The 22,675-nt window shown below is 46.8% G+C and overlaps 1 protein-coding gene across 1 annotated transcript; it reads left to right on the forward strand.

The window, feature by feature from the left end:
• Window positions 1-6,714: 6,714 nt before the first annotated feature.
• LOC119444756 (signal peptide peptidase-like 2B) lies at window positions 6,715-21,839 on the forward strand. The gene is made up of 5 exons (XM_049664731.1): window positions 6,715-6,777; window positions 9,838-9,972; window positions 13,262-13,441; window positions 16,935-17,015; window positions 21,684-21,839. Exons 1-5 carry the CDS (start codon window positions 6,715-6,717, stop codon window positions 21,837-21,839), a joined length of 615 nt encoding a protein of 204 aa, XP_049520688.1.
• Window positions 21,840-22,675: the final 836 nt, after the last annotated feature.

The following is a 22,675-nucleotide window of genomic DNA, read 5'->3' on the forward strand; positions in this document are numbered from 1 at the left end:
ACAGTTTTACGACTGTTTTCTTCAGCGTCACTACTACGTGACATCTGGTGGAGGTGCTAGTGCGTTCATGCAGCGAACGCCCCCGCAAAGCCGCGATCCAAACCCGAAACCGGAGGACAACGCCAACGTCACCAAGGACCAGCGAGCTAGCCGTAGGCAGCAAGGACTTCTGCCGGAGTACGGACTTCTTCCCGAGAAGACCACAGCGATCAAGGCCAAGTCAACGACCCCAATGGCAGCCCCAGCGTCCCCCATCCTGCTGCAACAACCTCGGGAGCCCCCGACCTTCCGTGGATCATCGGCTGAAGACCCTGAAACCTGGCTGGAGACATACGAGCGGATCGCGACGTTCAACAAATGGAGCGACGACGACAAGCTACGCCATGTCTATTTTTCGTTGGATGACGCTGCTCGGACCTGGTTTGAGAACAGAGAGACCACCCTGGTTACGTGGGACCTTTTTCGTGAAAACTTCGTGAGGACCTTCACGAGTGTCGTACGAAAGGAGAGGGCAGAGGTTCTCTTAGAAACCAGGGTGCAATTGCCGAACGAGAACATCGCGATCTTCACGGAGGAGATGTCTCGTCTCTTCCGCCACGCCGACCCCGACATGTCTGAAGAAAAGAAAGTTCGGTTCTTGATGCGGGGTGTCAAAGAGCAACTATTCACCGGATTGATGCGCAACCCGCCCAAGACTGTCGCCGAATTTCTTTCCGAGGCCACAACGATCGAGAAGACGCTTGAAATGCGCGCCAGGCAATACAACCGCCGTGCCCTGACCAACTACGCCGATGCTCAAGCTCTAGGCGCCGACGACCTGCGCGAGACCATCAGAGCAGTCGTTCGCGAGGAGCTGCAGAAGCTCTTACCCAGGTCGCAGCCTCAAGTGGCATCTATCGCCGCCGTCGTCAAAGAAGAAGTTCAGCGCTCACTTGGAGTTCCTGATGTGCAGCCGCAATCGCCGCAACCCCAGCCGGAAGCGCTGACTTACGCCGCCGTTGCCCGTCGTCAAGGCCCTCCTTCACGCTCGCACCAGGGCCAAGTAACGCCGCAGTTCCGTCGCCCACCGCCGCCGCCGCAGCCAGCACGCCCGCCCGTCACCCAGCGCAGCTACCCGAGAAAGACGGACATTTGGCGCGCCCCCGACCACCGCCCGCTCTGCTATCACTGCGGGGAAGCTGGTCATGTCTACCGCCGATGCCCATACCGCGAGATGGGCCTACGAGGGTTCGCCGTCAACGCGCCGCGTCCACAGCTTGGCGAGCGGCCACGTGACATCGCCGACTACCTCACCGGAGCCCAGTGGCAACCACGACGACCCTCACGCTCGCCGTCACCAGGACGTTACCTGTCGCCGCAGCGCCGACCATACACTGGCCCAGCCCGGGGCCGGTCCGTGAGCCCCTATCCGGGAAACTAAAGGCAGCAACCGATGGAGGTGCGGTTGCTGTACGACGCAATGCCGAAGATCCTCCGACGCCGCCGACGACGACGATTCGCGATTCATCACGACGAGATATCAGTACGCCGCCTAGCAACAGCCTTGACAACACTTCGCCGCCGAAAGAAGACCTTCCGACGCGACGTAGCAGAAGCAGAGCAAGCCGACGCAGCCGTGATCCGACGCCACGAATTAACCGCAACGCCAGACGCCGGTCTACCGATCTAGACGTGCTCATCGATGGCCATAACGTCACCGCTCTCGTCGACACTGGAGCCGACTATTCCGTCTTCAGTGGCCCGTTCGCCGCCAAGTTGAAGAAGGCGAAAACAGCCTGGCAAGGACCCGATATCCGGACAGCGGGAGGCCACCTAATAACGCCGACTGGAATCTGCACAGCGCGAGTCACGGTAAACAACCGCACTTACCCGGCGAGCTTCGTAATCCTGCAGCACTGCTCCAGGGATGTCATCCTAGGCATGGACTTTCTAAATCAACACGGTGCAGTCATCGACTTAAGGTCCAAGTCGATAACGCTTTCAACGCACAACGCGATACCACCGCATACAAGCATAAGTTACCATGCCTTGAATGTGCTTGAAGAACAAGTCACCGTTCCGCCTCGCTCCAGCGTAATGATTTCCGTCGGCACCGAAGTGCCTGCAGACATGGAGGGCGTCATTGAGGGCGATCATCACTTACTGCTCGACCGTGAAATTTGCGTCGCTAGAGGCATAGCTGAGCTACGTGCAGGGAAAGCAACGGTGATGCTCACGAACTTCAGCCCCGAATACAAGCACATTAACAAAGGCACCACGGTCGCCTACATCGACGAAATAGTACAAGCCAGCAGTGCTTTCGCCTTCACGGATTCCAGTGCACCCGCAACGACGACTATAATACCTGAACCAACTTTCGACGTCAATCAGAACCTTCCCAGGCATAAGAAAGAACGACTAAAAGCTCTGCTCCTGCAATACAAGGATTGCTTCTCGTCGTCGTCAAAAGTTCGACAAACCCCTGTCGCCAAGCACCGCATCATAACCGACGAAAATGCCCGCCCATTGCGTCAGAGCCCGTACCGAGTTTCGGCGCGCGAACGCGAGGCCATAAGGCGACAAGTTGACGAAATGCTACGCGACGACATCATCCAGCCGTCCAAGAGTCCGTGGGCGTCCCCCGTGGTGTTAGTGAAGAAGAAGGATGGAACCCTACGTTTCTGCGTCGATTATCGTCGCCTCAACAAGGTCACGAAGAAGGACGTATACCCCCTCCCACGGATTGACGACGCCTTGGATCGACTGTACAATGCAAAGTATTTTTCGTCGATGGACCTCAAAACCGGCTACTGGCAAATCGAAGTCGACGAGAGGGATCGGGAGAAGACGGCCTTTATAACACCAGACGGACTGTTTGAGTTCAAGGTCATGCCGTTTGGTCTTTGCTCGGCACCTGCGACTTTCCAACGCGTCATGGATACAGTACTGGCAGGCTTGAAGTGGCAGACTTGCCTCGTCTATTTGGACGACGTCGTTGTGTTTGCCTCAAGCTTCGAAGAACACCTGCGGCGCCTTGAAACAGTTCTTCAAGCAATCAAAACCTCCGGACTCACGTTAAAGCCAGAAAAGTGCCACTTCGCGTATGAGGAGCTCTTGTTTTTAGGCCACGTCATCAACAAGTCTGGAGTGCGCCCCGACCCTCAGAAAACTGCGGCCATCTCCAACTTTCCTCTGCCCGCTGACAAGAAGGCAGTGCGTAGATTTCTTGGACTGTGCGCCTATTACAGGCGCTTCGTCAAGGATTTTTCACGGATCGCAGAGCCACTGACGTATCTCACGAAGGCCGACGTCGAGTTCAAGTGGGAGACGCCGCAACTCGAAGCATTTGAAGAACTGAAGCGACGCCTGCAATCGCCGCCAGTACTTGCGCATTTCGACGAAAACGCCGATACCGAAGTCCACACCGACGCAAGCAGCGTCGGACTCGGCGCCGTGCTTGTGCAGAGGACTGATGGACTAGAAAGGGTTGTAAGTTACGCTAGCCGGTCGCTATCGAAGGCGGAAGCAAATTATTCCACAACAGAAAAGGAGTGCCTCGCCATCATCTGGGCTACATCAAAGTTTCGTCCCTACCTCTATGGCAGGCCCTTTAAAGTTGTGAGCGACCACCACGCCTTGTGTTGGCTAGCTAACTTGAAGGATCCTTCAGGTCGCCTCGCACGATGGAGTCTGAGACTTCAAGAATTCGACATCACCGTCGTTTACAAGTCCGGGCGAAAGCACTCTGACGCCGACTGCTTGTCTCGCGCCCCCGTCGAACCGCCGCCACAGGACGACCAGGATGACGACACTTTCTTGGGACCAATCAGTGCCGACGAATTCGCCGAACAACAGCGAGCCGACCCGGAACTAAGGAGCCTTGTAGACTACCTGGAAGGCAAGACCGTCATTGTGCCGAAGGTGTTCAGGCGAGGATTGGCGTCGTTTTTCTTGCAAAACGACATTCTCCTAAAGAAGAACTTCTCGCCTCTCCGAGCCAACTACCTCCTCGTGGTACCCTCAGCATTGCGTCCAGAGGTTCTGCAAGCTCTCCATGACGACCCAACGGCTGGACATCTCGGTTTTTCACGCACTCTCGCGAGGATACAAGAAAAATACTACTGGCCTCGCCTCTCTGCCGACGTCGCCCATTACGTAAGGACATGCCGAGACTGTCAGCGACGCAAAACACCGCCGACAAGGCCAGCCGGACTTCTACAGCCAATCGAGCCACCTCGCCGACCGTTCCAGCAGATCGGGATGGACTTACTGGGGCCTTTTCCGACGTCGACGTCCGGAAATAAATGGATCGTCGTCGCTACGGACTACCTCACCCGCTACGCCGAAACAAAAGCCTTGCCCAAAGGCAGTGCCGCCGAGGTAGCCCGATTCTTCGTTGAGAACATCCTCCTGCGTCACGGTGCCCCAGAAGTCCTCATCACCGACAGAGGCACGGCCTTTACGGCAGAACTAACTCAAGCCATCCTGCGGTACAGCCAGACAAGCCATCGCCGCACCACCGCCTACCACCCGCAGACGAATGGCCTCACCGAGCGCCTAAATAAGACCATCGCCGACATGCTGGCAATGTACGTCGACGTCGAACACAAGACGTGGGATGCCATCCTTCCGTACGTGACCTTCGCATACAACACGGCCGTGCAAGAAACGACGCACATGGCGCCGTTCAACCTGGTCTACGGAAGGAACCCGGCAACGACGCTTGACGCCATGCTACCAGACGTCGCTGACGAAGAAAATCTCGACGTTGCCACTTATTTGCAGCGTGCCGAAGAAGGTCGACAGCTCGCCCGACTGCGCATCAAGAACCAGCAGAGGACCGACAGCCGACACTACAACCTTCGACGACGCTACGTCGAGTACCAGCCCGGTGACCGTGTTTGGGTCTGGACTCCGATACGCCGACGAGGACTTAGCGAGAAGCTGTTACGTCGCTATTTCGGACCATATAAGATCACCCGACGTATTGGCGCACTGGACTATGAGGTCGTGCCAGACGGCATTTCGCAATCACAGCGGCGCCGGGCACGACCTGAAGTCATCCACGTGGTGCGTCTTAAGCCTTTCTACGCCCGCTGACAAACTTAGGTACTTTGTTACTTTGTTATTGTTTTTTGTTATTTTGTTTATTACGCATGGTTTTGTTTTCGCTTTCGTGTTTGTTTGTAGCATCGGGACGATGCTTTTTAAGGGGAGGGTATTGACACGTACACATGTTTATCTTTCACCGGTAGCCGCTTTCAACATTGGCTGACAAATGTTAAACGTTATCGCTCGGCGCAGGACGCGCCTGCATTGGAAGCTTCTCGGACGTTATCAATGCTTCTATCCGTCGTCTGTGGTCACCGACGCCCATGTAATCTGATTGCATGAGCGACGCGAATTGTCTAGAACTTTCTGGAAGACACGCGGGCATCAGGGATTAATCTGGAACCTTCGATGACTCAGGTATAAAAGCCGACGCGTTTCGCCGCTGATCAGATTTTCGACGATCGCCGACTGTGTTCGCCGCTATCGTTGTGCTTTGAGTGTACCTTGCTTTTGTGGGCACAGGTTCGCCCAATAAACAACCAGTTTCGTCGTACACAGTTTTACGACTGTTTTCTTCAGCGTCACTACTACGTGACATTATGATGCAGTTACTAAACGATGGCAACTTCACCGCTAGGCCTGTCGGCAGCAAAACCCTTTTATTCAATGCGAATGCCTTGCGGGAGATCTGTCTAAGAATGTAGCATGCATCCCAAATGTTCTCGCGTTGCATCATACTCATGTGGCAGTATTATTAGCGCGTAAATTATTTGCATTAGACCTGGTTAAGGCCGCGCGTATAACTATGTGTGAGAGCGACCGGGTGGGCTGATGTTGCACACAAATAATTAGATATAATTAGGCTATTCCCCTTTTTGTCCAGCAGATGCCGACGAGGTGTCTACAAAGTGAAACAACGTCGCCTGTGTCTGGACCTTTATTGACGAAAATAACTTTTGTGAATGCGAAACACCGATTGTTAGAAGGCCATTGTGTCATGAATAATTTCTTTTTTCGTGAATGTTTCCCTATTTTCACCATTCTACACCACATTTCCGCGATTTTTTCCTCTTTCATAAAATTATAAAGCTCAATTAGCAAGAACGTACTGTTACGGTGAAGAGAAAGAAGAAGAAGGGATCACTAACGAGATGAAGTGGGTATGCGCCAAAGTTTAGGAAACAAGACAAGACAAGGAAGACAAAGACTCTGGCCGTTGCCTGAACGCCATATACATCGCTTGTAAATATACTTTCTTCTACACTCGTGGGCCTGCTTTCCTCCTGCAACAATATGTAAAAACCGTGAGCTCAAAGCACATTTTTAATGTTTTTTTTAATTCTTTCTCGTTTATACAGGGCTCGTTGCTGTATTACGCAGTATTTTATTTTGTACGATTGGATTCGTTCGCATTGTCATGAATGTTTTCGTCACCATTATACCACCCGGTCCATGTCATATTCACTACATTAGAGGTTCTTTAGGCATAATCATGATAATTATCGTCTTCTTCTTTTAACGTACGTGCCATAGCTGAGGATCATCACAATTAACACGTGCCGCGCGTGCTAGCATTCTGTCGGGCCATCGCCACAGAAGAAGGACTTCTCGGCAAAGGCAGCAGCGACTGTTCCGCCTTCCCTCCGAAATATCCCTGCAAGCGCTCACTGGGTATAGGAAAGAATGACGACAAGTGGCATCCTGGTTTCCATCTGCATACAGGCGCTAGTCGCTGCCTTCGTCACTGTGAGTAGGCTGCCTGGAACCAACGGTTCTCGTAGTAGTGGATTTGACGAGCAGAGCTCTGGCTTTCAATAGGAACGTCGTTCCTTCGCACAGCGATGCTCCCACGACCGGGAAGCCATTGCTCAGTGCACTTTATGGGCGCAACATCGCGAAACAAGTTGCTTTTTTGCCGATTTGCTTTCGTCGACGTCGTCGCGTAGATGAGTGCTGGCACTGAAGTACAATATGCAGCCGCACAGCTTGCGTATTTTCAATTATGGGAACGTTAGCGAGCTAATTACGTGGCTCCTCGGTATAAGAACACTGAGCCATCTTCGTTGAGATTGTTGTATTGGCTCGCAATGCTCGTCGGTTTGCTCTGTACGAAAGCAGATGACGTCAAACATCGGAAACGAGCAACTTGAAGGAATATGCGTCTTACATATACGTGAAATAATAAAGCGTGTGTTGAAATAATTATTGTGGCGCTGAAAGGCAAAGGCTGGAGAAAAAACTGTTCGGTGCATTCAGTTTAGCCAAGCGTTTTATCTTGTTTTTATTTCTTTATTCGATAGCAGTCGACGCAGAATTACTCTGTGGAGCCTCTGTTATTTCAGAGTGGAACAAACTAATTAACTTTCTAGTGGGACCAATTGGAAAACGAGCTCGACGTTGCAACTTTACTTCGGACGTGAAGCAGGAAACTATTCACGTCACGGAAGTCGGGGGAGGCGGTCACGTGGTAGTGGACACCACTGGCACACTTAAAAATTAAATATGTACAGTGACGCCATTTCTACTGAAATTTGGGGTGAACGAAATTTAAGAAACAGATCATAGGCCTAATTTTGAGTTATCGTCGCCGTAATTGGGGCCTCGTTAGTATTATTTCTTCTGGCGCAAGAATCGACGTTTAAAAATTACAGGTAGACAAACTGTACCAGTTGACACCGTGGTTCTGTTTTGTTTGCGCTTCGGGAAGCGTTTCTTCAATCGACAACACTGCGCAACTTCTGCATCAAAAAGTATGATCAAAGCGGCACAGTAGTTTTGCACTGTATACTTATTTAGCACTTGACAGATGTACTTTAATGAGCTTTGCGTACTGCCTTAAGCAGTGCTGCTTCCGAAACTAGCGCGCGCAACTACAGAGAGAGAAACGTTGGTCGCATAACCTTTGTTTTGCAAGTGAGATTCCGTGTATATGCACATATTTTCCGCATCGCGAGGCACCGCAAAATCAAGGCCAACTTTTGCCGCCGATGAGACGGTGAGACGGCGTTCCCACGGTCGCGACCGCGTCGCAGCCCTTGGTCGCATCGAGGTCGGCCCATTTCAAACGTGTTGATATTGCTGAAACAGCTGCGTCGCTAAAGAACCGCAGCGAAGTCAGTGCGCCGGATGAGCATAATTCGAGACGCTACAGCGGCTTCAGAAATTGAATTAGGGACCTTATAACGTCAAACTATTCCCCAATCCGTTTTTATTCCGATCTTCTGACGTCAAATTTACGTAACCGCCGACGCAAGCATCAGGCGGCGACCCGCAGCGCTGTCTGAACAGCCCAATCAAACGCTCTCCTCGTTTACAGGAGGTCACCTTCGTTGGCTTTCAAAACGAATAACATTTGCTTACATTAAGCGGTTTTTGTTGTCTAATTGGTTGACAAGAGGCGAAGAGCTCGCTCAAGTGGAGAGGGTGTCGATGTGGCCGAGCCAGCGCAGTGAAAATTGATAACCGGATGAAGAGGGGGGGTACCAGCGCCTCCGATTGGTCCGCTTCCTCTTACTTAACTTGTGGTCGCTGTCCGAAAATCGCGGTGGCGTGCAACGGAAGGTGAAGAATGCCGCTAAAACGGATACTCATCAAGGAAGAGTTGGCAGAGCGATGTCGTCGTATACGTGTCGAAAGGGCTCGATAACGTTTCACTGCCACGCAAAAAGGTTTATTATACGCAAATAAATATGCACACCGGCAGGTGCGAGTAGCCAGTGCCTGAGCGATCGGCGGGCAGCGATCTTCTATTCCTTTCGGAATGGGGCAGTCCGTGGCTATTCAGAAAACTTTTCAGTTTTGTTCCGCATATTAATGCATCTTTAACGCGTAGACGTCACTTTGACGCGGTGAGTTTTCGCGGTTTTGGGACGTCGCTTGACAGACTTTTGACCAATGGCATAGGGCCAATGGCGAAAAGGCGTCGAATCAGAAATAAGTATTTCAACAGCAGAGCTGTTTAAGCCGGCCGTAAGCCCGTGGCGCGTTAACTGAAAATGTGGGCCGATCCTGGCGGTAGTGCCGAAAGGGTCCAAGCGCAATGGCGCATACCCCTGTGAACTAGCAAAGCTGAGTCTGGATAAGTCTAGCTAAGCATGATTGGGTATTCTTAACTTTAGTTAGTCATCGATAGCCAATCGATAGCCAATCAATTGGTAATCAATAATTGATCAATAATCAATAAATTTCGGAAAATTCTTGGGATGATTAGGTAGTGCTTAGCCTATCCCAAAAGCCAGGACCAGCTCGGCACCCATCAGCTCCGCTGTCCGCATTGCGCCTCCAGTGCAAGCTACGCAAATTTTTTTATTTTGTTCAGTCTATTCATGGATAATCAGTGTGTACACGTCATATCAGATGAGGAGCTGTCGCGGTTTTAGTGACGTCGCGTGACATACAGACGAAGTGGGGCTGGCCCGAAAATTTTTTGAGCAATCATTGAGGGCTGATTGCAGAATTGGAATAGAGAAGATTAAAAAAAAAAGATTGCAGAACACGGCCACTCACGTTTTTTATTATTCTTTTTTTAGCGCGCTCGAGCAATTGGAGTAGAATTCAAGGGAAGGCCACTTTACTGGCCTGTAAAAACGCATTGTACGTATGCGATATCATTGTGTTGTATACTTCTTTACTGTCCGCAAGCTAAGTCTGGGTTAACATTCGACTTTTTTTACGGAAGATGCGTCTCGTAAACTTTTGACTTTACCTGTACGTGCGACAATAACATAGCAGCTGCACTCTTCTTGGTCATGATCATTTAGTTGCTTACTCATTGATTCCTATATTCAATTGTTTGTCATGACGCAGCACCCGGCGCACGGTGCCAATCCCGTGGTGAGCTCGGTGCTCCTGGTGAAGGCGTCGGACGGGTCCGACGCCGAGGCTTACTGCGTGTTGTACGTGCCCGCCATCAAGGACATCGCCAAGCGGGAAGCTGACGCTGTGAGTGGTCACCGCGGCTAGGCGCCTCGAATGGCGACTGGCTCTGACATAAATTCCTGAGCGAGCTTTGAGCTCGCGAGGGATTGTATGGGTTTTTGGGCTGCTCCAAGATCATGCTGAGAGCCCGCCATTCTGTAACGTGGACCCGGACAGAAGCGTACGCACGTTCTGGCATTTTGCGCTGGTGGAACTGAACGTGGTTGAGTCACGAGAGACACGCAGCACTCGCTGGCGCAGCTCGGAACCAGCTGTTCCTCGTCGTCATTTATATGCCCTGCGGTGTAGTCAGGCATTCGCTGAGTGCGATGGCTTGTGCAGACTATATCAGAGCTAGTGATAAAAAAAAATTCGTATCTTCGTACGCATTCGTGACGCGCTCGTTGCGTCTCGCGAGTCTTTTCAGTTGATATTACTATACGCTCAAAATTGAGAAAATGTGCATCGAGATTGATTGCGGCACTGCTTATTTCCAAAAACACTGCAGTCTGGGAGAACGAGTAATTAGAAAATGCTATACATTGAAAGACACTGAAAATATTATTGCGCGTGAAATGAAGAATAGGCAGTTCTTTCTTGGTCGACAATGTGTGTAAGTAGATGCAAGTTAGCTTTTTTTTCTTTAATTGTTTTTACCTTGGTCTTTGTCTTCATTTCGCGCTCAATAAGCGATAGAACAGAAGCGATACATAGGGAAATATGCAGACGGAAATCCCAACCAAGGTCACAAACTGCAGACGGGACCTCCTATGTTGTTACAATAAAAAATAGTATAACGAGCGTAGAAAAACCAGAGAAAATATCTAAAAATAAGAAAACCAGCATAAAAATTTTTACTAGTTGACTAGAAAATCATTGTGAAGTACACAGAGTTAACAAATTTAGTGGTACACAGCGGTTAAAGAACAAATAAGCACATTTTTAACTTTCGCTCACACACATGTATAGTTTTTATTTCCTTCAGTTCAGCTGTAAGTGTATTTCATGATGAAATCAATAAAAACAACGCTAATTTACCCATAATTAATATGTATCTTAGGCAGCCGAATGTTATTACGAACGAAATCTAGTTCGATTGGAATTAGGTAACATGAAAGCCGGAAATATTTCGATTATAAATATGAGATGAAACTCTTATGCAAATACTGTAAGTATATAGGTCAGAGAAAGAAAAAATATTTAGTTCGATGAAATTGGGATGAGTGAGTGATAATCGCGTTGCTTGCTTTTGCAGTTTCTTGAAAAGCCAAATGAACAGATTATATAAGTTCCCCAAGATATAATGCAGTAACTTGGTGACTGTAGATGAATGCATAATGTAGAGCAATAAGGGTGCTTATGCCAAAACACATTCTCGATTTTAACAATGCCCTAATGCCTTAGGAAATATTGTTACAAATGGAAGTGATATGGTGGTGAAACTTCAAATGGGTGTCAACTATAACTCCTAGAAAGGATGTATGATCATTTAAAGAAATGGCTATAAAGTTGACACCAAGGCAGGGAATAGTTTGCAATTTTTTATGGTGAATAGAAAAGCAGGAAGCTAGTTTCGTATGCAAAAACAGATCTATTACAGTGGCACCACTCTTGGAGAGAGGTGAAGCAAGTTTGTAGGTTAGAAAGAGAGCTACAGAATCGGAAAGATGAGACAACATAGTCGTGTGATTCGCATAAACAGAAATAATATTTAGGGCGAATTCGTAAGTCAATAATGCATGTGAAATATAATGAAGCGCCTAATATCAGACCTCGTGGAACACCTCGGTTAATAGAGGCAGGATTATAATGTATAGTGATTAATAGAAACTACATAAAGGAGAGTGCTCTGCAAAAGTGTCAATGCAGAACCAGTTATGGCATAATACTCTAATTTCCAAAAAAATTAAAAAGAGGATTAGATTATCAATGATGTAGAATGCTTTTGAGAACTCAACAAAAAGAGATCCTGCGAACTTGCCAATATCAATAAATGATCCAATTTTGTTAGTAAAGCAAGCGATCGCTGTATCAGTAGAAGTACCTGCTCTAAACTCAAAATGACAGGAAGAGAGCATATTAATCTTACTTAACAGCTTAGATAACCTTAGTTCAGTTAGATTTTCCAATACGTTATCGAGGAATGGAAGCACATATATTGGCCTATAATTTTCGATGTTCCGTGGGTCACCATTTTTTAAAACAGTTATGCCAATATGAATTTATGTGCAGAGACGCCAGTTTTGAAGCAGGGGTTGAACATATGGTCACAACAAGGGCTAGGGAGGAGCTTTTTGTAATCCAGGTTCGGTAGCTTCTAGGCTTTAAATAACACGTGCAACCTTGGGAGCACAAGCAGGAAGAAGGAAAGACGATTCGGATGTACTGGAAAACCGAGGTGAATAACGGGAATGGAGGGAGGGGGTAATTCGGCCAGAAAAGCGGGAGTTATAAGAAGTGGCTATATATACATCACTGAACATTGTGAGTACAGTGGTGTTAATATGAACAGAGGTACGTGTATGCGCTTATACACTTTATGTTCTTAGTTATATTTTATTTGTGTTGTTTAAGGTATATGGCTGCGCCGTGTCTATTGTGATTAGTTTTTTTTTCTGGTGCAAAATAATATTGTACTTTGTTTTGAAAACGTCTGCACTTTTTTCTATCAAGACTTCTAGATTAAGGACTTGTTTCACTTTGTTCTGCATAAAAAAAAGAATAAAATTTGTTCAATCAAATCAAAACTCCAAACGCTGTCCCTTATGTTGCAATTTTCAAACGTGCCAAAATGGCATGGGTGTTTAAAGAGAGTACTGAATTAAATAATCTCGCAAAACGAGGCACACATTTTAGCCTTATATAAAGAGCGTTCATTCGTGCCGGCCTGTCTCTGCCCGCCTGTCTGCACCTTCGTTGTCGTATTTTTTGCGCAACATTAGCTCGACATGCACCAACAAGGACGAACTCCCTTGCAACACGTGGTTTAATATGCCTGCCTAAAAGGTTAATTAGTGTACTTCTGCTAATTAGCAGCTATTCCGTCGCCATTTGCCGAAAAGAAAAAAGCCTTCCGCCTTAATTAAAGCAAACAACGTGGTAGAAAGAGCGCGAGCCCCTTGAACCTCCCCCCCCCCCCCCCCCCCCCCGCGTTCTGGTACCACCATCCGCAAATCGAAATTCTGGATAAACCCCTGGTCGGAAGGATCCGAGGAAGGGGAGCCATAGATAGCGGCAATGCAGAGTTTTTCATTGATTCTACAAAAGGGCTGGCGAGTCAAGTTCTGTACAGATCTTTGCCTGGGCTTCGCAGGAGTACCTGCCTCTGCTTAACGTGATGAACGACACCGAGTGCGACTACGAGCGGCGTAGTTTCGAGGGCAAGGTGGTGCTCATGGAGCGCTGCGACAACACCTCCAACGACGACATCATTCAGAAGGCCAAGAGTGTCAAGGCGGCAGCCATTGTCATGTCTTACAACGAGAAGCGACCGGTGAGTATACAATCTCGGGAATGGGTGTAGTTGTTACAGCACATCCGTTCATACATCTGCAGAGACAGCAAAAGCAAAAGCTAAGCAGCAAAAGCAAAACCTAAGCAGCAAAAGCGAAAACGCTGTGCCCGTTTCGTGGCACTCGACTCGGTTAGCTGAATGATTAATTCGTGCTCGCCCAGAGGTACATTCTCTCCACTACCGAATGCCACCGGTTTTCCCCAGTCACTGAAGAACGAACGTTGGCGGCAAACCCGATGCGCGTGTGATTACCGATCAATCGGTGTCGCTTGAAACGTCAAAACGTTATTTCGGCTTCCGTGTAAGTCGGGTATCTTCGATGCTGCTGCTTTGAATCTTAGCGAAGAAGATCCATAACCTCATATTGCGCGCGACGAGCGCTTGATAAATGGCTAATTTATACGCATGAAGCTCCGGAACCAGCTAATGAATGCTGAAAGACAGGTTACCTGTTGAATCATTCCCAGGAGTCGTGTATAAGATACCGTGTGCTGATTGCCACCAAGTATATATTGGCGAAACAGGGAAGTTCTCCAGACGCCTCAAGGACCATAAACGTGAAGTAAGAAATAAAGTCACACGACGAACGCCATTGCCGAGCATGCGCAGGAACATAGTCACAAGATTGACAGGGACAATGCCACTGTTGTTGCCAAAGGAAAAAAAAAAGAACCTGTCGTCCCGGCGGCTGCTGGAATCGCCAATCATTGAATCGACGCCAGCTACGATGAACCGGACAGCAGGGACTATGCCTGCCATTTACGCACGTTCGTTACCTCACGTGCTGGCTACATAAGTTCCGACGATTTCCTGTCCAACTCGGTGAACAAGGAACCCGTACGCGGTTCCGAAGCGTCGGATTTTTCATCAGTCTTGGTCAGTGACCGTGATTCCCTTCATTAACGTGCCTGACCAGACGAACTTTCGTCGAACCTTTGATTATGGAGATGCACCGGGCAATGCACGAATGATTTCACTGAGCACCCGAGTGAGCAGGGACGAGCATGTTAGAGAGATTTAGCGCTGTGTGTGTGAAGGTTACGTATGCGTCATTATTGCGTTTTTCTCTTTGCACTGCGCATGCGTCACATGCGTACTGCGCTGTACTGAACGAAATTATAAGCTTTGAAGTGGCAGATCCCTCAGCCACGTAGGCGGAAGTTAACCAATCTATGGTCTTTTTGACTAAATGCCACGGCACGTGCTCTAACCTACGCCTGGCGCGAAGGATATTGCTCTTAATTAATTATAAAACCAATTTAAAATGTCTATTAACCTCCCTGTGGACGAATTGAAATTTTATCTGAACTGCTTCATTGTCATCAATATAGAATCTATCTAGGTGCTCCCAATATCACTGAAAATTCGTCAGACCAGACTCTTGCCTTCATCTGAGGCATACAAAGTAACGTAGGACGTACCTGGAGAAGACGTTGGACGATTACCAGCGCTGCTTCTTGCGATCACACCGACGATTGAATGAAACATTGTACGTATATGTAACCACAAAGAGCATGCACTCCAGCATACGCCGACAGTAAAGCTCTACTCCTTCAGATAGCTTTGACAATATATACAGATGCGGAAGTACGAACGAAACCACGGCGTGAACTCTTCTCTTTAAGGGGAGATGCTCCTCAGAAACATTTCTTTTTAAATAATGATGCTGGGCGAATGAAAATTCTACCAGTTATAGAGCTTGATCTCTTCATTCGAAATCTACTTTTAGTTTTAGGATATCTCGATGCTTTCATGTCCTAAGTGCCATGCATAGGTGAGAAGCAGTGCAAAATTATTTTTCTTAACCCTAACACTCCACTGAGTGCTAATAAGCAAGATAACGTGATTCCCTTTACAGACAACATTTTAAGAGAATTTCGTATCAGGTGCTTCATATTCAGTGGCTGGAGCCCGAGTACATGAAAAATGTTCATCCTTAAAAAATAAAGTGATTGCATTAAATCCTAGACAAGTGCATTCTACATATCATAAAAATTACGCCCATCAAATGTGGTCTTGATTGGACCCAGTAAGTACATAAAATGTTGTACACAAACGCCTTGTTTTGCCCAAAATATGAAGTTGAGAAAAATGCGATAGAAAGTTATAAAAGTTGTTTACTTCTGTTAATTATTATTATTACTTGCCGGGGAGATTGTGATGCGGCAAAGCTAACCTTAGAGAGAAAAAGCTTAGGCCTACCACCTTGCATGAGCCCAATGGCGTGCGACACCGCGGTTTGACGCATCGCGCGCTTGAAAATGTGTCATATCTGTGCCTTTTCTTGCCACCTCGAGTGCTTTAACCGAGTTTATTATACTTTTCCCGGTCATTTCTGGCTCTGATTTCTTCATATGTGAAATAGAGAGATCAATGTTGCTGAAACAACTAAAAACACAGAACCTATTTCTTTAATGAAAATAGCCGTTTTTTGACCCGCGCCTCTCCCTTTAAAGGTTCATTTTGTATTCCATTCGTATTCCACTGTACTATATTAGGTTGCACTTGTTTATTCGCATAAGTGTGCTGCATTATGTTACATCTATGCTTTGTTTCTTTCTTCGACTGTAGGTGTTCACAGTGCATTGCAGGGCAGTGCTTTTCTTTAGGCAAATGTTGGGGGGAAATATTATAGATCTCAGGTAAAGGTGTATGGCTCATGTAAGTGACGCGACTGACCCGCGATGTTGTCGCCGGAAGACCACATAAGTACTGACGAAGTAAATAAGCTAAACTGGCAAGTCATCTGTTCTTTAATCAGCGCCGTCTGAGGCATTCGTGTACGTGTGCGCCGACGGCGCTGTAATGGGCATAGAGCCACCCGGGTATGCCTACCACTTGCGGCTACACCTATCACGACGTACTATCTTTACGTACAAGAACCTTCCTTGACGACGGCTGCCTCTCCCAAAATATTTATAACATACTATGGTTAAAAGTAAAAAAAAAATCAGCTGATGCTTTGAAGGTACAGTGAGAAGAAGCAGTGTACACGGGAAAACGGCCAGGGCACTAATGAATAGCGTCCATTAGCCGTTCGTGTTTGTTATAAGGAAACTGACAAATTGCCTGCCTCCAAATGAAAGTGGATGGTGCAGGCAAAAGAAAAACAAACAAAACATAAAAATATACAAATCAATATGCACTTATTTCCTCCTCCGTCTCGCATTTTTGATCAGTAGCATTAGGCAACAAACGTGTTTGAAAACTTGGCCACGTCTATAGTTATCTTGCTTGCCGAGAAAATTCAGACGAGTACAGTTCACATTTGTTCAGTTGTTTTTTTTTTTTTGCCCGACGAAATGTCACGCTAGCACCGCCACTTTTTTGTGACGTTACACTCTGCAGCTTCTCCATTGTTTAAACCTGCATGTAACTTGGACAATGCTATGGAGAACTACAACGGCAAAGTGTAACTTCTCGGGCCCACTGTCACGTGCAGAAGGCTAGGTTTTCTGCCTCTTCTTTTCAGATAATGGAGACCAGCACCTACATAAAGAAGCTGGACATTATGGTCGCTTTCGCCAAGAACTCGACAGGACGCAAAATTGCGGTAAGTAAGACTTCACCGTGGTAGTTCCCGTTATGTACAATAAATACTATGGAGCTTAACAGAAAACTATCGGTTTGGGCATGCTGGTATTCCATTTTAGCATTTAACTCGGAAAAAGACAGCGACAGTGCGGACGGACGTAGACGAAGCCGTCACTTCCTACAATAGTTTATTTTGACATGCATCACATCTAGGTATATACAGCAGACAGACAACCAGTTTGCGCACGCGCAGTTCTCCAATTTGATAAATCATAACATGAATCAAGAAATATATACCAGACAAATTAGGACAAAATCAAGTTGAGATAGTGACAAATTTGTGCACGTGCATTTGTACAATTCATAAATCATGACATGAAGTGCGAAATACTATATGAAAAGAAGAATGGATAATAAATCAAGGTAAGAAAGTGTGAAGTTGCAAGATTACGAGTTTAGTCTTTGCTGCTATTCCCGCCGAGCCGCTCTTTGCGTGTGATTAACTTAAGGCTTTCTATGATGACGGTTACCTTGGCAAAATTGCGCCGTGCCGAAAAATGGCCGACGCCGCAGGAGAGTAAGAAAAGCACGTCAAAAATGCTCGGATAGACGTCACATTTCTCAGGGAGGTTCCTGTAAACAAAGTAAACTATAGTGGCTTTGAAAGAAAATTTGGTACATTCTTGGGTCTGGGTGGGAACCCAACCCGGCCCTCCGCGGTACGGGACGATCACGCTTCCCTGAAGTCACGGCTGCTCCACGGTTCTAGTTTACTAAAGGTGTGCCTAGTGCGTGCCTGATTGCGCACGTCACGTGGTCCCAGAGATGCTCTCGTGTCACGGCTCGCGCGTTGGTCGTCGACGTCTTCCACAGCTGGCAGGCTTTCGCCTTCACGTTTTACCCTTTCCCTAAAAAAAGTTGGTTTGTCATAAGTACTCGCAAAGAGCGTTTGGGGGGTGATGGCTGTAAAGGCTAATATAATAATTTTGCAACTTCACACTTTCTTATCTTAGTTTTATTATCAATTGTTGTTTTTACATATCTCATACTTCATGTCATGATTTATCAATTATGCAAATGCGCTTGCACGAGCTGGTTGTCTCACCTGTATGTATGTGGGATGCTTGTTAAACGATTCTTGGAAGGAAGCGTTTCGTCTACGTCGGTCTGTTCTGTCCCTGTGTCTTTTGTGCGCTAAAAGCTAAAATATTAAGCTTGTTTTGCGTACGAGTATTATCAGATGACATTGTCCTATTCAGCAACAATGGAGACGAATTACAACAAATGATTCAGGACCTTAATTGAGAAAGTATAAGAATTAGGTTGAAGATTAATATGCAGAAGACAAAGATAATGTTCAATAGCCTGGCAAGGGAACAAGAATTCAGGATCGCCAGTCAGCCTCTATATTCTGTAAAGGAGTACGTTTATCTAGGTCACCCGCCGGGGTGGCTCAGTCAGCTAAGGCGTTGCGCTGCTGAGCACGAGATCGCGGGATCGAATCCCGGCCGTGGTGGCCGCATTTCGATGGAGGCGAAATGCAAAAACGCCCGTGTGCTTGTGTTGTAGTGCACGTTAAAGAACTCCAGGTGGTCAAAATTATTCCGGAGCTCTCCACTACGGCGTGCCTCATAATCAGAACTGGTTTTGGCACGTAAAACCCCAGAAAGAAGAAGAAGTTTATCTAGGTCAGTTACTAACAGGGGACCCTGATCACGAGAAAGAAATTTACAGAAGAATAAAATTGAGTTGGAGTGCATACGGCAGGCATTGCCAAATCCTGACTGGGAGCTTACCACTGTCGTTGAAAAGAAAAGTATACAAGCATTGCATTCTACCGGTGCTAACATATGGGGCAGAAACTTGGAGGTTAACAAAGAAGCTCGAGAATAAGTTAAGGACCGCACAAAGAGCAATGGAACGAAAAATCTTAGGAGTAACGTTAAGAGACAAGAAGAGAGCGGTGTGGATCGGAGAACAAACGGGATAGCCGCTGTTCTAGTTGACATTAGGCGGAAGAAATGGCAGGCCATGTAATGCGTAGGATGGATAACCACTGGACCATTAGGGTTAGAGAATGGATACCAAGAGAAAGGAAGCGCAGTCGAGGACGGCAGAAAACCAGGTGGAATGATGAAGTTAGAAAATTCGCAGGCGCAAGTTGGAATACCCTAGCGCAAGACAGGGGTAATTGGAGATCGCAGGGAGAGGCCTTCGTCCTGCAGTGGACATAAATATAGGCTGCTGCTGATGATGATGATTATATTGTGCAAGCTTTTTTTCGCCTGTTGGCATAACTCTAAGAAACCCTAACTTCGGATTCAGGAATTTCGGTAATTAGCGACAAGTGCAGTCATAATAGCCTTAACGCGTTCGAAAGTGCAGGAATTTGAGATAGCAATGAGCAGCGCCCCTAAATAGTGTGTGAGAGCTTAAGAAAAGAAGGGTGTTCTACTGGGATCTTCATTTTTCGCAAAATAACCAATGACACGCAAATACGCAGACGATGTCTAATTAGATTCCACTCGCCTAGGCGCATGGTACGACAGGGCGGTGCTGTATTTTGCAGCACAAATCGGGCTCCAAATTTCATGGGAAAGTGCGTAGGTCTACGGGAATCATCCAAATTTTGAAGCACACACGCACGCACGCACGGCTAACGCGCGCCAGCGCTGCCACATAGAACTCAGCACTACCCTGTGTTGTGCTCACATTTCAAGCATTATTTCGATGCGCATGCTATTTATAAAGGCGATAGCCTTAAGTGGCTCATCCCCCCCGGTGGCCTTGAAAGGAACGCGTCGTCCGGTCCAGTGGTACAAAAATTATCATCAGCCATGGCTCACAATCCCCTGAGCAAGCAAAATTGAAATTGCTGGTCCCTCTCGTAAGGCAGAGGCTACAAGCGCTCAGCAAAGTGACGGGCACAGTGCATACATTCATTAGTATCACGCATACAACGTACAGAAACGCGGGGTCTAGTCGAGTGGCACAAAAAAAAAGATAAGCAAGAAAGAAAACATTTCTTCTGATATAAGCGATCAGCAGAAGTACAAGTTTCTACCTATATGCGTATATAAAAGAAAGGATCGTGCAACACAATGCAAACACAACCATTTACTTAAAAATGTGCGTTATTAGTCACATAACAAGTTAACACAGGTTATTGCATTGATTGCATCGGTCAGATATACTGGGCCTTCCTGAAAATAGCTTAGGTAATTTTTGAAAATAACCTGTGGCAGACAGCATAATTCTAGTCCTTGAGTTGGTCTTCACGTTGACGCAAACATTACTTGCACGAGAAACGGAAATGCGTATTCCACTAACAAAGAAAATCACTAACTGTTAAATAATTACCTTAAAGCACATATTGTAATTTACGAACTGTAGCCGGTGAGACTGCACGGAATATCCACTTGAAGCGAAATCCGTTGATGACACCATTTTCCTGATATGGGCCATCAAACTTACGGTAAAAAATGCACTGTCACTCCACTTCTTTAGGAAAAAGCCGTTTGGCGCATCCTTCTCCTCATCATCATCTTGATCATCTGCCGTTTTATGCATTGAAGCACAAAAGTAACTGGACCGCCAATATATTTGTTCCTAAAGTTCGGGGAATATAATATCTCATAACTGGTGCAATTCTTAGAATTTGTTCCAAGTGGATCCACCTTGCGAACTCGGCGGTTACAATTTTGAATTGCTATATGTGCCGTAAGGTAATTTGTTAAAAAGCCTATTTATTGAAATTTTATTAATTACTAGATTATGCATTTCGGTTTCTCGTGCAAATAATGCCGGCTTCTTCGAGTAGACCAGCTCAAAGACTGAAATTGTGCCACCTGCCACAGGCAATATTTAACAATTGCTTAAGGTTTTCGCAGAAGCACCTGGGTATGTACAGGGCCTGCATTACAGCAATGAAGAATGTATAAGAGAAGTATTAGGTACATGAAACACACACACACACACACACACACACACACACGCACACGCACACGCACACGCACACGCACACGCACACGCACACGCACACACACACACACACACACGCACGCACGCACAGTCAGTATCTTAACAAAACGTCGCTTTATGCAATCAACCGCAAAATTAACTGGAACGCCAATGCATTTCTCCGCAAAGTTCGGGAATTAATATGTCGAAACTGGTGTCATCCTGAGAATGAATTCCAAGTGAATCCGCCTTGCGAACTCCCGGGCTACAATTTGCAAATTGCAATATGGGCCATCAGGTAATTAGTTAAAAACCTAATTAGTGAATTATGGTTAATGATTCGATTATGCATTTCAATTGCTTGTGCAAAAGTAATGTCCGCCTCTTTGAGTAGACCAGCGCATTAATTAGAATTGGACCATCTGCCACAGGCACCCTTACATAAATTTTGATTCGCTGAAACACCCTGTATATATATATATATAAACTCTTCGCACGGAGAATAAGCCTTGTTTCGCAGTACACACTTAAACCTGCTAGTTACATGTTTTGGCTCGGTAAACAATTTCAGGGTACATGTTGCGTCAACGCTTAGTTTCATATTCAGCAAATCGTCACAATTATTCGTGTGGCGTCACTGCTGTGGTGATTGCGGCGTCTGCTGCCATGCACTTTCCGGTTCATTGTTTTCTCCGCCTACAAAACACACACACACTCTCTCTCCCAGCGCTATGAGGAGAAGCACGCGAACAGCACCGTGATGGCCAAGCTGTTCACGCGCGCCACGGCCCTGGACTGGAGCTTCGTGATCATCTGGCTGATCGCCGTCGGCACAGTCACCATGGGAGCCTACTGGTCCGGCATCACGCAGTGCGGCCTGTGAGGGGAAAACGTTTATGTTTTTTCTACTCATTCATTAATTACTCGTACTTTAAAGGCAAGTAGGCACTTCAGAAAAGAGAGGTAGAACCAATAAAGAAATAATAAAATGCAGAACGATAACACGTAAGATTTAACTGTTGGCTCGGTAAAAGTGGTCTTGAAATTTGATGTGTATAGGCGTGAGTGGGGCGGGAATGTGGTTTTAGTCGATGCACGTGCGGGGGCAAAAAAAAAAAAAGAATCGTAGTGCAGCTTTGTACGACAAGCCGACAAAGCAACTTTGCGGATATGTTTGATCAGTCCGGGATGGAATCTAGAAAGGAAAGCCAATAGTTGTCGTTTAGTACCAGATTGTTGTGGTATATCTTGGTGGGGGGAAACGAGTTCATCACGACATTGTCACTCTATCAAAAGCGCCGATCAATATCACAGGTGGAAGAACAGGACACATTCCGTTCGGGCGTCCTCGTCTGTTGATGCTATATTCACTGCTTAAGGGTCGTTAAACGAAATTTAGGCATCATCATAGCGCTACTTTTTTCTTCGAGCATCTTCGTGTAAGCACCGTATTATAGTCAACTTTCCGCATTCTAGTCCGAGTTAGGGCGCACCCACCTGGTGTTTGTTTCCACCCGGATAAATTGAAGGTTGCCTCAAGTGCTTCGCATACTGGGAATGGATATGCCTGGTTGATCTCGTCCAACCCGTTTAAAGGAATGCAAGGTGTTGTGTGCTGACATTTCTTAATAGAGATAATAACGCTGATGAATAACACGTTTTGTTTCTGTTGTATTCGTGGTAGTGAGGAGATGCTGTAGTGCTCATAATAGATGCCAA

Source organism: Dermacentor silvarum, chromosome 3, assembly GCF_013339745.2.
Source record: "Dermacentor silvarum isolate Dsil-2018 chromosome 3, BIME_Dsil_1.4, whole genome shotgun sequence".
NCBI classification, from domain to species: domain Eukaryota; kingdom Metazoa; phylum Arthropoda; class Arachnida; order Ixodida; family Ixodidae; genus Dermacentor; species Dermacentor silvarum.

Bases quoted from the DNA above. Each gene is read 5' to 3' on its own strand.
- LOC119444756 (XM_049664731.1), top strand. From the start codon at position 6,715: ATGACGACAAGTGGCATCCTGGTTTCCATCTGCATACAGGCGCTAGTC. The intron at 13,442-16,934 runs GTGAGTATACAA...TCTTCTTTTCAG, and splicing joins CTTACAACGAGAAGCGACCG to ATAATGGAGACCAGCACCTA. The intron at 17,016-21,683 runs GTAAGTAAGACT...TCTCTCTCCCAG, and splicing joins CGACAGGACGCAAAATTGCG to CGCTATGAGGAGAAGCACGC.